The sequence below is a fragment of the Rhinolophus hipposideros genome (genome assembly GCF_964194185.1).
Source record: "Rhinolophus hipposideros genome assembly, chromosome: 11".
NCBI classification, from domain to species: Eukaryota; Metazoa; Chordata; class Mammalia; order Chiroptera; family Rhinolophidae; genus Rhinolophus; species Rhinolophus hipposideros.
Genome location: NC_138057.1, coordinates 21,622,923 through 21,641,328, shown reverse-complemented (window position 1 = coordinate 21,641,328; position 18,406 = coordinate 21,622,923). Strand labels below are relative to the sequence as shown.

Sequence of the window (18,406 nt, the reverse complement as noted above, 5' to 3'; positions counted from 1 at the left end):
TATTCAATTTTGGAGTGTTTGGTTATAAAATCATTGAAGTATATTTTTGAAGTTTATATTCTATTTGAAGTTTTACATTTCATTTATGACCTATATTTTCAGTATTATATCACTCAACTTCATCTATTGAGAAGGGTGTCAGTTGTTATTGCAGTGACTTAGATTTTCGTGTGTATCAGAATCAATTGAGGCTTTGTGTTTTAGTCAATTTGGGCTGTTGGAACTTAGACTGGGTGGCTTAAATAACAAACATTGATTTCTCCGGAGGCTGGGAAGTCTAACATAAAAGTACCTGTAGGCTTCATTTTTTGTGAGAGTTCCCTGGCACATAGCTACCTTCTTGCTGTACCCTCCAATGACGCACAGAGATCCTCTTTCCTGTGTCTCCTCCCTCAAGACCTCCCAAAGGCTCCTTCTTCACATACCATCACTTTGGGGATTAGAGCTTCAGCATATGAAACATTCAGTCCATAGCACCTTGTTGTTGTAAACCCAAATTGCTGAGCCATACCCTCAGGGTTTCCTCTCTCAGGGTTGGTGGAAGATGGTGTGTTAATAACAAATTCTTAGGTGAATGCTGATGCTCCTTCTCTGGTTACCCATACAACGAGGGCTGCTGGCTTAGGCTGTGAGTGACTTACATGCATACTTGCGTCATAGGAGATAATCAGGCTGGTAGCAAGCTCTTTTGGAAACTGCAGTCATGCTTTTGTTGGCGTTTTGTGGCATAAACTCTAGTTTTATCCCTATCTCATTTAAAAGGACCACCAGAATTTATTTTGACACTAGTGGAGATTTTAGGCTTATTACAGAAGAGCGGATTAGAAAGACTCCCCATCAATTAAACTAATTCCTGAGAGGTTAAAAATAGATTCATAGTATATCCAGAAAGGAATTTACAGAGGGGGTTACTGACTAGAATTCACATCTTGCCTATCTCAACCTGGGTCCTCGTCCCCAGGTAAACCTCCATCATACCCTGCCCTGCCTGTTGGGATGTGAAGTCGTATTTCTCCAAATGCATGTACCTTGAATGGATGCAGTATTCTTTTGCAATACTTATGACTTGGTAATGGTCAATTAAAAATTCAAGTGATAATTTCAGATTATATGGTAGTGATAAATGATAAGCAAAAGGCATATATTTTTAATATGTAAAATAGTTTTATAAATCATTAAAAACACTAAGATATAAAATGGCAGATACATTGACAGGCAATAGCAAATTCGAAAAAACAGGTATTTCAATTTCTGAAAGTATGTTTAATTTATCACTCAATAAAAGAAACACAAATGAAAAGAAAGTCCAGCTGAAGACAGTAGACTGTGATTATGCATTAATTGTGCTATTCATGGTTGGTAAATAGAAAATAAAATAATAAAGCAGGATAAACTGCGAACAATAAAAATAATAGTCTTAATATGTTTGAAAAATTTCAGACTTGGTTTATTCCAGCTCTCCACCTATTGTGTGCCTGTATCCAGAGGCTGGCCATGTCTAGAGAACAACTCTGAACCATGATGACTGATCTCATGCAAATGATGACCACTAACCTCAGTGGTCCTTAGTACTGCCTGGTAACGATCCTATTTTTTTTTTCTGGCTCATTTCCTATTCCAGTATCCTAGAAAACTATTTTATTCTTACCCTCTTGTCAACTTCTAATGCTTTATTTTCCATTCTCACTCTCAGATGATAGACAGCTGTAAGGAATTTGTTCAATTAACATTTGTTAAGTAGAGCACAAGGTGCTGGATCATGAGCCACGTTCAACAACAGACCCCAAGACAAACTGAAGTAGAGAAGTTTATTACTCACAGGTCTGGAGGAAGTATCCACTGTACCTCAGGGGGCCACATGGGGAGTTCAAGGCAGAGTGCAGATAGAGAGACACAGACAGGACCTGGGGCATATGCCTTTATTAGCATTTGTAGGTGGAGTGCTTTGGGGTTTGGGGGCTAAGGCAGGATTGGTCAATTCAAACCATAAGAGCTGGATTTTGATAAGTCCCACAGGGGATCTTCTCTAAGGGGCTCATAAGGGAAAGGTATTGGAAGGCAGGGGAGACTGTTGATCACAAGGCCTGTTTGGGAAGTCATATCTGGAACTAAAATGTACTGTGGCTCTATGGGCTGCTATTTGGGGCACACACTTGCATGACGGAGCTAGTGGAGATTTAAGGTCACTGCAGGCTGCTTGGGAAAACCAAATGGGTGCCTAGGTAGCATTACCATGGAATAGCTTAGCTAAACTCTCAGCAATGCCGTTGGTTCCTGTACCACTAATACAATAGAATCTCTTAGAAGATAAATTGTACCCCTTCCCATAACCACATCTATCAACATGTCTGACTCTATAGCCACGTGTTTTGTTTTGTTTTTCTGTGGAAGAACTGTTTATACTCTCATCTAAGTCCAAACAAATTCTCTCTGTGTACGCTGAAGCCTCAAGGACCCAAGGGTGTCACTGCAATTATTCCTTCTCTCTCATGCATCATCGGTATCTCTCACTGCCCTGGATTATTTCTGTCAACATATACACATGGTATTTATCTTCTATCTTAAAAAAAAAAAATCTCATTTGATCTCACATTTCTCTTGAACTACTGTTCTGTTTCTCTGTTCCTTTCTAAAGCAAAATTCCTCAGAAGAGTAGTTTTGACTATCTCCGTTTTTTTTTTCCCCTTTCTCTCTTGAACTCACTCCAATTAGGCTTTCATACCCCTCATTCTCCAAAGCAGCTCTTGTCAAAATCACCGGTGACCTGAAATTGCTCAATCCAACGGTCAGTTCTCAGTCTGTATCTTCTTGTTGAACATGTTTGCGGTATTTGGCAGTTGGATTCCTTTCTTCTAGAAACATTTATTCACTTAGTTTCTCTCTTGATTCTCCTCTTCCATGATTGCTTATCCTTTTTAGTATCGTTTGCTGTTGTTTTCCCCCCATCTTATTAACCTATACATTTTGGAATGCCACAGGACTTAATTCTCAGACTTCTCTATCCAAAATCACTCCCTAGGTGATCCCACCTACTCTATAGTCTTAAAATATATTTGCATGACTCCTAAAGTTACATCTTAAGCCTCGACTTCTTGACTGATTGCAGACTTGTTTACCCAACTACGTCTTGAATATTATTAGGCATCTCAAACTTAAAATGACCAAACCTCAAATCCTATTATCCCTTACTTTCGTCATCCATATCCAGATAATGTCTGCCTCATCCTTGCAGTGGCTCAGGTAAAAGCCTTGGAAACATTATTGATTTCTCTCTTTTACATCTCATGTCTAATGTATTAAAATGTCCTGTTCACTCTACCTTCAAAATAGCAAGAATTGTATCACTTTTCAACACCACCACACACACCCGTCTTGTCCAATTCAGCTTGGTTTCTTACCTAGAGAATTGCAGCTGCCTGCTAGCTGGTCTCGCTTCTACGCTTAAGCCCTAGAGTGTGTTCTCAACCCAAGAGCCAGTGCGATACTCATAAAATAAGTTATATGTATTATACTATTTCTCTGCTCAGACCTATTCTCTGTCTTCCTGTTTTACTGAGAGTCAGACCTAATGTTCATAAAGCTTAGAAGACCATATATTACTTTATTCCCAGTGATCTCTCTGTCCTCAGTGACCATTCTCCCCTTGTCCAAACAAGGGGAGATACATTTACTTCTTTGCTCTTCTTTGAATACATCAATTATGTTCTTGCCTACTTGCTACTGGTCCCATGCCTGGAAAACTTTTCCCTGAGAACTCCATGATTCTCACTTCCTTCCTTTAAGTCTTTGCTCAAGTATTTCTTAATTATGCTATACAAAATAATGTTTGTTAATTAGCCTTTATAAAAGAGCAACAATTTCCCTCTTACTCTCCAGTTTTCTAAGACTAGACATCCCTTCTTCTGTTACCCTAGTTTATTGTCCTTATTCTACTTACAGCCAGTTGACATACTGTGTTCACTTACTTATCATTTGTTTTCAGTATGCCTGAACTAGCAGGTTTATTCATGAAATAAAGCAGCCACTTGCTTTATTTTGTTCACTGCAGTATCCCTACTCCCCAGGGCAATGCCTATCACATAACTGCTCAATAAATACTCGTTGAGCGAATGATGAATGAAGGTGTAGATAAAGGTTTCTTGTTTGGGGTTTTTTTTTGTTTTTGTATTCTGATAGGTATTCTTTCAGTCTGAGGACTGTTTCATTCTAAAACATTCTCAGCAATTACCTTCTGAAAATAACGCTTTATGTCTTTCATCCTACTCTTATCTTCCTCTGGAACTCTTTAGGCATATGTTCGAGTTCCCTAGTGACACCTGCATGTCTTAAAATTGTTTTCATATTTTTAATCTCATCATTCTCTATGCAATGTTCTGGATCAATCCCCCGTTACTAGCCTCCATTTCACCAAGTCCCTTTTTGCTTCTAGTTTTGAACTTAGGCCAATTAATTGCTTTTTTTGACTCAGTGGTTATAATTTTATTTTTAAGGTTTGTAATAGGTGTTTTTTAGATCCACTTGTTGTTTTGTTTTTGGTTTAATTTTAGTCATTCTCTTATGCCTTTAAAGATCCTTACTTAATTTGGAAGTCTTTTTCACTGCGTTCTGTTTTCATTTTGTTTACAACAGTTGCTTCTTCAGATTATAGAGTTAGTGTGTGCATGTTGTGTGTGTGTGTGTGTGTGTGTATAGAGTGCGTGTTTTCTTCATGTGTTTTGTATGTTTTTGTTTGTGGTCACATCTTGAGTGGGAGGGTTGCTGTTTTGTTCTCTTCCTCTTCTTTCCTCACTTCTGCTCCTTGTCCAATGCCCTTTTCTCTTTAGAAATTTTATGCTTGCCACTAAATGGTTACTCTCTCTCCATCTCCTATTCCCAAATAGGTTTTATATTGGAAGCATGGGCCTCTTAGCCAACAGGGACACAGAACATTTGCTATACTTAGTACCTGAGCCATAGGGTGTTTTGGCTCAGCTTCTGATTGGGATGCTGTATCTATAAACTTTTGCCATCCTAAACTTTCATATAAGCCCTTTAGTTCCAGGCAAGGGTGGGTGGAAGTTTTTCCAGCTCTGATTCGGGAGTTGGGAGCCCCACCCCAGTCTCTGGTTTCAAACAATGAGCCTGGCTATGCTTCTACATATTAAGCAGTCTACTTATTTTCATTTATCCCCAGGGGCCAAGCCCTTTTGCACCTTAGCCTGCCTCTGGATCTGGATACCTTCATCCCGATTTATAGCATTAGGTTTCTGTACAGTTCGTGATCCTCGAAAATGTTTTCTTCTATGTTTTTCTATTAGTACTATAAATTTAGAGACTGGAGAAGACCCTCAAGTGTGAACTTACTATGCTAACTTACTGGAAATCTGAATTTTTCAAACATAATATTATACCACCTGCATGTATCTCATATAACCAGTAGTATGCTTTTCTGATAGAAGGCCTTTTACTTCATTTCACTCTTTTTCAAGTGATGGTTCTTTCCATCTCCCTTACCTATACACTTTGTGATTCATGAGTGATTCAGGTATAGATTTCTATTTATTCTACCTATTTTTAAATTTTGTAAAACATGTAAATATGTGTCTAATATATCGCTCCCTTATTTATTTGATGCTGGTTGTTAGTAAATCTCCAGCTGTCTCCCTTTTGAGTCTTTTACTTAAAAAATGATAAATGTTATTCGTAATATAATTCCGTATATAAAGCGTTTGTTAACAAGAACACATTTATTTATTATTTTAAACTGATGATACACTGACTATTTCAATTAAGATTAAACATGTTTCAAGTATTTTTATCATGCATCTAAATCTGGAGACTAAACTGTTTTTTAATATGAAGTCGTCTTAGTTGTCAGCAGTTCTAAGTTGTTGTCACTTGCCATATGGTTTCTGATTAATTCGGAAAGGGCTGTCAACCCGAGATAATTTAATTTTCTCTAGTTTAAAGTGACACTCATTATCAGGATGTGAAAATTTAAAGGATTAGCTACCAATTATTACTAATAAACTCTCAATGTGTATATGTATATTTTGTTTCTAGAGAAAAACAGAAATCTGAAGCTAAAGATAGAAAAGTTTTAGAAATTCTGCAAGTCAAGGATGCTGAAATACAAGAATTGGAACAGGTTGGTGTTATAATAGAAAATACTGAAAATACTGTATTTGTGTCAGGTAGTAGACCTTTACAATCATTTTTAAATTTTTTTTTCAATAATGTTCATTAAGAATATCAGGGTCATTATTGCAAAGCATTACTATTTTGAAGCTATTATTCTTTATTATTATATTTTGCTTGTAGCCTATTTGTTTTCTGAATTAATAGCCTATGATGTCAGACAATTAAGTTCACAAACTCATCCTAGAAAAATGCTACATACCTCGTTGATGAACATCATTATAATCACTGTTGAAGTCCTCCCCTTGGGAAGCTGTGCACTGATGCCAGCACCTAGTTCACCCTTCAAAGCAATTTTGGAACTCTTTTTCTGGAATGGCCATCAGAGCTGTCGTTGTATTACCCTTGCTGTCCTGAATGTCATCAAAGTGTCTTTTCTTTCAATATTTCCTTTATCTTCACATAAAGAGAGAAGTCATTGGGGGCCAGATGAGGTGAGTAGGGAGTGTGTTCCAATACAGTTATTTGTTTACTAGCTAAAAACTCCCTCACAGACAGTGCTGTGTGAGCTGGTGCATTGTTGTGATGCAAGAGCCATGAATTGTTGGAGAAAAGTTCAGGTCGTCTAACTTTTTCACGCAGCCTTTCTAGCATTTCCAAATAGTAAACTTGGTTAACTGTTTGTCCATTTGATACAAGTTCATAATGAATAATCCCTCGTATCAAAAAAAAATGTTAGCAACATCGTTGCAGGAAGTTCACAAACTTAATTTTCAGACCTTGCATGTTATTTATATATTGAAACTTAGTGTTACAGTTTTATACTAGTACCTAGCAATTATTCATTGTTTTATTGAATTTTGCCTTTTATTTTTAGCAGTTATTATCCACTTCTGAATTTTGTATATTTTCAAATGGTTTCATGTGTAGGAAATATCAACAATAGCTGGGATTATTCTATTTGACCTTTTGAAAACTTATATTTTTGAATTAGCACAGACCTATCTTTTATGTATAATAAGTAAATGGTATAATTACACATAACTTTATATAAATATATATATATAATATACTGATTATATAATTAGAATTGTATGTATAATATTGATTATATCATTGCATATCATTTGTACACATACATATATATAATCGTTATATTATCACTGCAAAACTCCATGTGTTCCATGCTTCCAGTAACTACTTTCAAGGTATAAATGTGTTAAAAAAAAAAAAAAGGTGAAAGAAATATATTGTAAGAATGGCCTATATCATGATATAATATTTAAATTCATTTTGTACCAAATTGCTTACTATGGGCTAAATTACCCATAATTTTTCTGGATAAATGGAGGTTCTTTTTGACAAATATGTTCTTCTGTCTTTTGACTTTATTTTGCTTCCTAGCCAATTAAAGGTGATGGGAACTTTGATCTGAAGTTGGTTATTGTTATAAAGTTGTTTTATTAAAGGACTAAAAGTGGAAGTTAACTTAGATAAAAGATTCAGTTATTTTTTTTAATTCTCTGCAGCCATATAAACTCTTTCTAAAATGGAATATAGATTACTATATGACATATAAATTTGAAATTTATACCTTCTGCAGTGTTGTATTTTCCTTATAGTAAATATCGTAGTTGATACTATAATGATAGCATTTTAGAAATAACATTTTAGCCAGTTCTGGAAATAAACAGTTGTATTTGCTATCTACATATCAAACAATATCAAAATGCATTCTAAGAAAATATTGTCATGTGCCTAGTGTATTAATTAGGCTAAGCTAAGTTGTCTGATAGATACAACTTTATGATTTACAAGTGGCAAGCATCATCTGTATTTATGTTTCATTGGAAAAAGCTAGTCATATGGACCCCCAAGATTCAAGAGGTTTGGGAATATGTAGATGAAGACTGAGCAATCTGTTTCTCAGTTACCACTCTATTCTATGGAGGCGAATGGATTTTGGTACTCTTTTTGATATCCTTTGGCATTAAGTATGCAATGCTTCAGGGAATGCTCAATTTACAAGGTCAATCACTACAGCATATCATTTAAAAATGTTGACTTTTTAAAATGACAGTATATTTTCTCTTTTCTTTGCTGAATTCTTTTGCTACTTCTTCTTCCTTGGGTAGATGTTATTTCATTATTGACCTTTTTGAGCAGAATCACTTAGCTCAGGTATAAAGTATTAAATTCTCATAAGAAAAATTATTTAATTTTTAGGCTGCAGCTTGTTTTTTGGGGCCCCTAATTCCTTAGCCTACATTATGTATATTTTGGTGCAACAATGGTTATAACTTTCTACAAGAAAGTTTTCAGTTCAGTTCAACAAAATACAGTGGTACCTTGGTTTTCTAACATAATCCGTTCCGGAAGACTGTCGAGTTTTGAAACATTCAAAAAATGAGGCATAGTTTCCCCATAGAAAGTAATGCAAAATAGATTAATCTGTTTCAGACCTTTAAAATCAACCCCTAAAACTGCAAATTTAGCATGAATTTTACTATCTAATGATACCATAGATCCATAAAATTTACGGCGTTCGTAAACTGAAATGTTCATCCACGGAGGCGTTCGAAAACTGAGGTACCACTGTATTGTATTTAATGTATATATAAGGTATGATCACGAAATACAGTGGATGCTGCTGCCAAGTGCCATCCAAAGGAAAGGCAGGGATCCTCAATATGGGAAGTGACGCATCGAACCTTAGTAACAGTATGTGACAAGTTTCAACTTGTTCGATATAATCAGTCAAGTATGAACTACAGTTGAAAGAAGGTGTGTTTTAAAATGTGCCATAAATCATCCTTCAGCATGACAATACTCCATGTTACACATTGCTTCTGGTACAGAAATTTCTGTCAAATAAAAACATTGTAGTTTGTCTTCATCCACCTTATTCACTGGATCTGGCACCGTGTGACTTCTGGCTCTTCCCCAAAGTCAAAATGACCATGAAAGGTAAATGTTTTGAATCGATTCAGGACATCGAGGCAGCCATGACAGCACAACTAAGGACACTCACAAAGGAAGACTTCCAGAACTGCTTCAAAAGTGGCAAGAACGATGGGATAAGTGTGTTCAAAGTGGGGGGGGGGTAGTATTTTGAAAGGTATTAATGGTAATGTGTCTTTAACTATAATAATATATATTTTTTAATTTAAACATTCACTGTATTGTTTGATCATGCCTCATACTATGCTGTGATGGTACTGTGGAAAATTCAGAATTATAGTTCTTGCTTTTAATGATTTTTAAATCTCTCAGTAGTAGAGTGGGCATAAAAGCAAAGTTCAAATAACCATATTCTCCTACATTAGACAGGTTCTGTGAGGGTGGGGACTTATTGACCCTTCTATACCCAGCACCTAATATTGAACATATTGCCTGGCTTACAACTGATGTTCATTAAATATTGTTGAATGCATGATTTAAATTGAATAAAACCCATGTATTGTAAGTGCCATGAGAGAATCACAAGCAGAATGCTCTAAAATTCAAAGGAAGGTATAATTAACTTCTGTGGAGAGATCTGGAAGTGTTCACATAGGGTTTAATAGGTAGAGATTGTAGGAGGATTTGCTCAGGGTGAACACTGGGCAAAATGCATTGAGGTAGGAATTTAGGGCATGTTTGGGTAATGTTGAAAGTTATAGTTTATTTCATAGATAATATGTAGGAGTATGGGCTAAGATAAGACTAATGTTATGTTGCACCTATATTAAAGAAAGGCCTTCAATGCTTGAATGAAAATTTTGGGCTTTACTGGTAGGCCAAAGGAATCTATCTAGGATTTCATTAGGGACTTAAGTTAATTGAGCTGCAGTCTATGAAAATAAAACTGGTAATCAGTGTATACAATTAGGAAAAGGAAAGCAGAAAGTGGAATAATCTATTAGGAGGTTATTTCATAGTCTAAGAGTAATGAATGACATGAACTTGAACTATTAGGTTCGCAGGAATTAAAGGTATGTAAGTTAGGTCCATAAGGGCTTGACAGTAATTTGAAAGTGATGATTAGGTTTTCAGCCTGGAGAAACCAGAGAACAGTGGCATTATTATCAGAAAAGGTTATTATCAGGATTTACAACTTACTATGAGGATTAGGTTCTGAGCTTCTTTTAGACAATTTATGTTTTAGTTATTGGTGGGAGTTCTATTTAGAGATTTTTAGCAAACTGTTGAAAGCATGGATCTGACCCTTGGGAGGGAAGTTTCTCCTTAAGATACAGCTATTTCATGTAATAGTAAAAGGGAAGAGTTTAAACAGTGAGAATTCTGAAAACAAGATATTTACTGATATTGTTAATGGGTGAGATGAGGAACAAATTTTATTAAAAGAGATAAAACGACTATTCAGGGAAGTAGAGAGACATAAGCATGATGCAGTATCTCATGAATTAAAAAAGGAATTTCAAGAAGCAAAAGGTGGTCAATGTTATAAAATATTGCCAAAATATGGGGTTTGTGAAAAATACATGAAATTCAGCAGTAATGAAGTATTTAGTGATTTTTGAAAGCAATACAAGGGGAATTGGTATATGACATTTTAAACGATCACACTGAATTATAACAAAGTAATGGAAAAAAAATGAGAAACGTGACAGTGCAAAGAAAGAAGATTCTACATTTAAAACATATTAGGCTGGGCGGCCGGGTGGCTCAGGTGGTTGGATTGCTGCGCGCCTAACACAGAGGTTGCTGGTTCAATTCCCACATGGGCCAGTGAGCTGTGCCCTCTACAGCTAAGATTGTGAACAACGGATCTCCCTGGAGCTGGGCTGCCGAGAGCTTCTGTGATCCACCATGAGTGGCTGTGAGTGGCTGGTTGGCGACCGACTGGCTCAGCTGGATAGAGCACAACACTCATAATACCAACATGGGCCAGTGAGCTGTGTCCTACACAACTAGACTGAGAACAACGGCTTGGAGTTTGGGGTGGGGGGGTTGAGGGGTGAAGGGGAAAAATAATTTAAAAATATATATTAGGCAAAATATTTGAAAGTAGTGGAAAAGGAAATTAAAAATATACAATTCAAGAGGGTTTAATTGAGTTAGCAGAATTCTAGGTGCCGGTGGAAACCATAAGATCAAGAAGATAAGATTCAGTACATTCGTTCTAACTTTTTCATCTCTTTACTCATTCAGATTATATCTTTGTTTGATTCTTAAACCATTATCTTTCCTTCAGCTTTCTTTTTATTAATTTGTCATATTTTTCTTCATCCTTTTACATTGTATCTTCAGATGAATCTTGTATGCAATATTTGGTTGGACTTTGTGTTTTCACTCAATCTATACATCTTTACCTTTTGTAAAGGTAAGTTCATCTCATCTGCATTTCTTGATACAATTATTTAGTCTTTGTTCTCTGACTGTAGCCTTTTTGTTTTTAATGTTTCTTTTGAATTTTAATTTTGCTACATGTTGATAGTTTGCAAGGGATAGAGTCTATATCATCTTTGTGGTGATTAAATTTATTATTTTATATGTTATATTAAGCAGTATACCTCTTGATTATAACATTCTGAAAAATCTAGATATCTCTCAACTGCACATTGTAAAAAAAAAAAGAGAAAATCACCATACTTTTACTTATTCCGCCTTTGTTTTTCCTACATTTTAAAGTGAACTTACAAAGAGTAATTAGAGGATTTACTTTCCTGCTCTTAACATTATTTGTGTGTTTTTATACTATTAAGATATAGAATGCATATGTTCCATAACCATTACTCCATTATTTTCTACTATAAATTCTGTAGTAAAATAGATTGAGTTGTGTTTGTTTTTGTCTTTCTGTATAACAAATTATCACAAACTAGTGCCTTTAAACAACAAACACATTTAAGTTGCTTTGGGTGTGGAGACGGGGCTTAGCAAAGGTGGATTCTCTGCTCAGGAACTCATGAAGTTTTAATCAAGGTTTTGACTGGAACATGTTCTCCTCTAGGGGCTTGACTGGGAAGAATCTGCCTCCAACCCCATTGAGGTTGGAGGCAGAATCCAGTTACTGAAGTCCTAAAGAGGCCCGAAATCGGTACTCGTCAGGGTTTGTGTTCTCTCTCTCTCTCTCTCTCTCTCTCTCTCTCTCTCTCTCTCTCTCTCTCACCCCTCTAGCCCCCTCCCTCCTTACCTCTCTCCTTCTCTCTCTTTGTGTGTGTGTGTGTGTGTGTGTGTGTGTGTGTGTGTGTGTGTGAGAGAGAGAGAGAGAGAGAGAGAGAGAGAGAGAGAGAGAGAGAGAGGTTAACTGCTTCTGAGGCATTGGCTCATACAGTTAGGAGCTGGCAAATCTGAATTGTGCATGACAAGTTGGCAGGCTGAAGACCCAGGGAAGAGTTGATGTTGCAACTCAATTCAAAAGCAATCTGGAGGAAGTATTTCTTCTTCTTAAGAAGACCGTTTTCTTTGTTCTTAAGCCTTCAGCTGGTTGGATGAGGCACTTTCACATTATTGAAGAGTTATCTGCTTTACTCAGAGTCCACTGATTTAAGTGTTAATCATACCTAAAAAATACCTTCACAGCAACATGTAGAATGTTTGATCAAAAACTGCATCCCAAAGCCTAGCCAAGTTGACACACAAAATTAACTAAATAGGTAAAAAGTACCGAGGTAAATAGGTCTTGAGTGTGAGGTTTTATGTTTATCAGGTTTGGCTGTTTTTACTATTTGCTGTAGTTGTATGTTCAGAGGCTAAAGTCTGATTTGGTGTCCTTTTTTAAATTTGACTTTCTCTAGGGACTTCTTACATGTCATTTGAGACACACAGTTGCTTCAGTTGTATTCCCTTATTATTACATAGAAACCCTACTGATACAGTGGTGAGATGTGAGGGGGTGGGAAAGGATTCTGTGGTCTTATGAGTAGGTCTCAGTCTTTGAGTAAGTTTGGATGCCTAGGCTGTGACCTTCACGAGGGCTTCTCAGTTTTTTCCCCTTAAGGGAGATAGGAAAGCCACAGGGTATGGGAGTTGGGTATTTCCCTTCCTCCAGGTTGGTTAGTCTCTGGTAAAACCCCAGTAGGCTCTGGTACAATAGTTTTCTCTTGAGGCCAGGCCTTGTTAAGAAGCAGTGAATTCTTTGGTGTATTTTTAAGTGGCTTCTTTTCCCCTCTCCCTACAGGAAGCAGGGAGGGATTTTTCTGCAGTCCTCACTGTGATAGCCACACAGGGCTCAGTACATAAAACTCATGGAAGTGTGAGAACTCCTCTAGGACTGGACCTTCCTAGACTTTAATTTTTTTAAATTTTTTTTAATTAAAGTTTATTGGGGTGACAATTGTTAGTAACGTTACATAGGTTGCAGGTGTACAATTCTGTATTACATCATCTATATATCACATTGTGTGTTCACCACCCAGAGTCAGTTCTCCTTCCATCACCATGTATTTGATCCCCTTTACCTCATCTACCACCCCCCACCCCCTTACCCTCTGGTACGATTGTCTGTGTTTATGAGTTTTTGTTCTTCATTTGTTTGTCTAGTTCCTTTGTTATTTTCAGTTTTATATACCACATATCAGTGAAATCATATGATTCTTGACTTTTTCTGTCTTATTTCGCTCAGCATAATAATCTCAAGGTCCATCCATGTTGTCACAACTCGCACTATTTTACCTTTTCTTATGGCAGAATCCCCATCAAAATACCAATGGCATTTTTTATAGAAATAGAACAAAAAATTATCAAATTTCTATGGAACCAGGAAAGACCCTGAATAGCCAAAGCAATCCTAAGAATAAAGAATGCTGGAAGTATCCCTGACTTCACCTTGTACTACAGAGCAACAATAATCAAAACAGTCTGGTGTTGGCAGAAAAACAGACACGCAGACCAATGGAAGAGAATTGAGAACCCAGAAATAAACCCACATAAATATGGATAAATAAACCCATATAAAGATAATTTTTGACAAGAAGCCAAAAACCTACAATGGAGAAAAGAAAGCCTCTTCAATGAATGGTACTGGGAGAATTGGAAAGCCACGTGCAGAAGAATGAAACTAGACTGCTATCTGTCACCATGTACCAAAATTAACTCAAAATGGATGAAAGACCTAAACATAAGACCTGAAACAATAAACTGCATGGAAGAAAACATAGCTACTAAACTTACGGACCTTGGATTCAAAGAGCATTTTATGAATTTGGCTTCAAAGGCAAGGGAAGTAAAAGCTAAAATAAATGAATGAGACTATATATATCACACTAAAAAGCTCCTGCACAGCAAAAGAAACCATCGACAAAATAAAGAGGCATCCAACCGAATAGGAGAAGATTTTTGCAAACACCTCCGATAAGGGGCTAATATCCAAAATATGTAAGGAACTCCTAGACTTTTTAACTCTCAAACTTATCCACCCTAATCCTCCAGCAATTAGTTAATTACAGATTAGGTTTTTTTCCTACCCCAGTACTGGTTCCCATAGAAGTTCCTGCTGCTGGATTTCTGCTGTGGTAAATTGTGATTCTCTGTATCTGCCTGTTTGACTCTCCAGTTCTGGGAATAGTCGTTTACCCTATGACCTCAGTTCCTCCATAGATCTAAGACTTGCTGATTTTCAGTTTGTTTAGCTTTTTTCATGTTTTGTGAACAGGAGAGATGACTTCCATGTTCTGTACATGCTGCACTGGAAGCCAGAAGCCTCTCCATTATGGTTTTATTGTTCCACTGAGTAATATTAAATAGCTGTTAATTTTCAAAATTTGTTGCCCATGGAATAGAGTAACAGTTAACACACACACACACACACACACACACACACACACACACACACACACACACCGTTTTTAGCTAGTTGCAGAAACACTTTCATAGAAGTCCAATCTAATACTGCAACATTTTATTTATAATAATGTAAAAAATTTCATATAACTTTTTTTAGTAAGACTGTGCTTCAACTTTGTCACTGTTAGTTATAAAATAAGCCATGTAATAAATTCCCCTTCCAATATTGCACTAGATAACATGACTACCAATAACCTAGTATATTGTATTTAATTAGATGATGATTGCTCTTTAACATTGTATTTCCCCTTTTCCTTACCTTCTTGCTAAAAATAAGTTTTGGTTTTCTATTACAATTCTCTTACCCCTTCCTCTTTCTCCTCTTATCATTGTTTATTACTTCTCTGTTTTTTATTAAAACTTTCATGTCCATTTGAAAATAGGTCATATAAATAACATATTAACTATGCTCAAGTATTGCCTGATAGAGTTTTAGGTCTTACACTGCTTTTCTCCCTTACCCCCCCCCCCCCCAACACACACACACTGGTTTTTTCCTGCTTCATACTATCATTCTTTTCTTACTCTATATACGTCTCTTGCCCATGATGTGAATTATTAATTTCATGGCTTATCCATAATAAATTATTTGTTCCAGACATACTTTCTCTTGTCACCCTTTATGCTTTATGTTTCCTCTGAGTTCTATTTGCTATTTTAATATTAACTCAAGCCAAACCATTAGGAATGTACTCTACTCTAGCCCAAAAAGTTGGTTGAAAAAGTTTCATAAAGCTAAAATGTTTAAATAAACTGTAATTGTATATACCTGTGCTTTCATTTTTCAAAGTAGATCATTGAAGTTATATTTAATTAGGAAAAAATTTTTAATTACACAAAATTTTAGAGATCTTTGAAGGATTAATTTATTAATCCTCCTCTATTGGCAGTATATCTTTATGTAACATTACTTTATTGATTATACAATATAATATCAAATTTATCAAACTAATTATCAGACTATGATAGTTTTGGTTAACTAATTTCCCACTGTATTATGCTTTTTTATTTAAAAAATTTTATCTGTATTTGTCTTTGTGGATTGCTAAATTCACTCTAATGCCAAATTTAAATAATCAAATAATTCTCATGAAAGAGCTTACTATTAGTGTCATTTATATTGTCAGTTTCTGTTAAGTTTAGGTCATATTAATGCACAAATCCTTCTAAAATTTAAATCATTTGGTTCTTCTTCGTAGAATCTAATCTCTAGAATAGACGAGGATGCTCCCGTTTTGTTAGTTCTTTCAAAGAATAGGCTTGTAGATCCTTTATAAACAGTCTTGTGATCATACGACTGAATTTATCATTCAGTGTCAATCTCATTCATAAACATTTACTAATCTAGTTTGGGAGACAGTGTGAGTATATAGAGAGACAATTAGCAAGAGTAAGTAGTGTGCTATGTCTCAAATGAATGGTTTGGCAACACAGACGTTTAAAAACGGCAGCAATTACTGTGAGAGTTGGGAACAGCTTCATAGAGGAGGTGGAAATTGAATTTGAAGGAGAACAAGACTTAGATGAGAAGAAAAAATGGGCTATGAATTGTGGATAGGCCATATTTATGGGTCTGTTTTTATGTTCCTTGATTGATAGCAGACACATTTTGATAATTATAACAGGAATATAATTAAATAACTAAATTTAATAATTTTAAATTTAAATTTTAAATTTAATAATTAAAATAGGAAATAGAAATTACAACTATATTGAGGTGCCATTTATACCTACTAGCTGTGTAAGAAGTTAACAAGCCTGAGATTCAAGTGTTGGTGTAGATGTGAATCTGTTGAGAACTCTTGAATTGCATCTAGCCTACGACTTAGCAATTTCATCTCTGAGTATATGTAATCTAGAGCAATGTTTTTTAAACTTTTGTTCATATGATCCCCACACTTTAAAAAATTGCATTTTACTTCATGATCCAGTATACACACATGAAATAAAGTTTCATATAATAATTGTCTTACTATATATAATAAAAGTAAAAATGTAAGAAACTATATTAAATATGAATTTAATAATATGTAAACAAAATAGAAATCCCCAATTAAACACTGCAAAAAAATTTAGGAGACATTTTATTAAATATAGTGTGTGTTCTTCTTTCATAAGTTTATTATGGGCATAGTTTTTTTTTGGTAAGAATTTGTGCACATCAATTGGATATTTTCTGTTGTATTCTATTCCACTTAAGAAGAATGCTGATTGTGATAGCTAAATGGATTTAATGACTCATTACTAGATGATAACCTGTAGTTTGGAAAACATTGCTTGGGAGAAAATTCTTGCTCATCTTTATCAGGAGACATGCTTAAGGGTGTTCATAGCAGCATTGCTTGTATATTCCCTTCCCCCAAATGGGAAGCAGCTGAAATGTACACTGATAAGAGATAGATAAATGCATAATAGTGTATTTATATAATGCCATAATACTATATTCCAAGATAATTGAACCATAACTACACTTATCAATATAGATGAATTTGGGAATGTATATTGAGCAAAAATAACAAGCCACACAATAAGTAAAATATGATTTAATTTATAGAAAGTTCAAAAATAAGCTAAGCTGTACAATATATTAAATAGGGATATATGTCTTCAAATTATGAGGAAAAGCAAGAACAGGATAAGAACAAAAGTTTCAGGACAGCTTACCGCTGTTAGAGGATCAGGGTCATACACGGGACTTCAAAGGTAATGGGAAAGTTGCATTTTTTAGTTGGGTGGTTGTGGGTACAGGACTGCTCCTTTTATTGTTTAGTACCTTACACACTTATCATAGATTATTTTTGTACAGACATGCATCGCATAATGATACTTTGGTCAATGAAGGACCACATAAACTGTGGGGTCCCATAAGATTTCAATGGATCTGAAAAGTTCTTATTGCCTCGAGATGTCATAGCTGTCATAATGTCATAGCACAATGAATTATGTGTTTGTGGTGATCCTCATGTAAACAGATCTCCTGCACTGCCAGTCTTATAAAAGCATACAGTTACATACAGTTACAGTAGTAGGCTAGACCATCTAAGTTTGTGTAAGTACACTCTGTAATGTTCAATGAAATCACCTAATGATGCATTTATCAGAATATATCCCATCCTTAAGCAGCACATGACTGTGTTCAGTGTTTAAAATATTTTTAAGTAGAAGTAAAGTAAAATCAACAACGTTACAACTTTAAAAATTAGAATATAGGAGATACCCTCATTTTATTCCTTAAACTCACCACATTTTTCATCCTATCCCTGAAGATGAAGTTTCAGTTCATCTTCAGTCCTTTGGAGAGGATTTGATAAAGAAAAAATATGGCAGTACAAAATAAATTGATTTTAGGGATTAGATGAGCATAAATGATAGAATGGAGATGGAATAAAGGTTAGGGGTTCCTACTGACCATATTACTTAATACGAAAAATGTGTATTTATATTTTGATGTGTCTGCTTCTTGGTTGACAGGCAAATGGGACTTGAGGGAAGGATGCTG

General features: G+C 35.5%; 1 protein-coding gene across 1 annotated transcript in view; it reads left to right on the top strand.

Annotated features, from left to right (window-relative positions):
* Positions 1 to 18,406, top strand: part of CNTLN (centlein) — a 253,310-nt gene that overhangs the window by 51,102 nt on the left and 183,802 nt on the right. Inside the window, exon 3 of the mRNA XM_081065244.1 lies at positions 6,043 to 6,127. Within this exon, the coding sequence (XP_080921370.1) occupies positions 6,043 to 6,127 (85 nt within the window). The remainder of the gene's footprint in view (positions 1 to 6,042; positions 6,128 to 18,406) is intronic.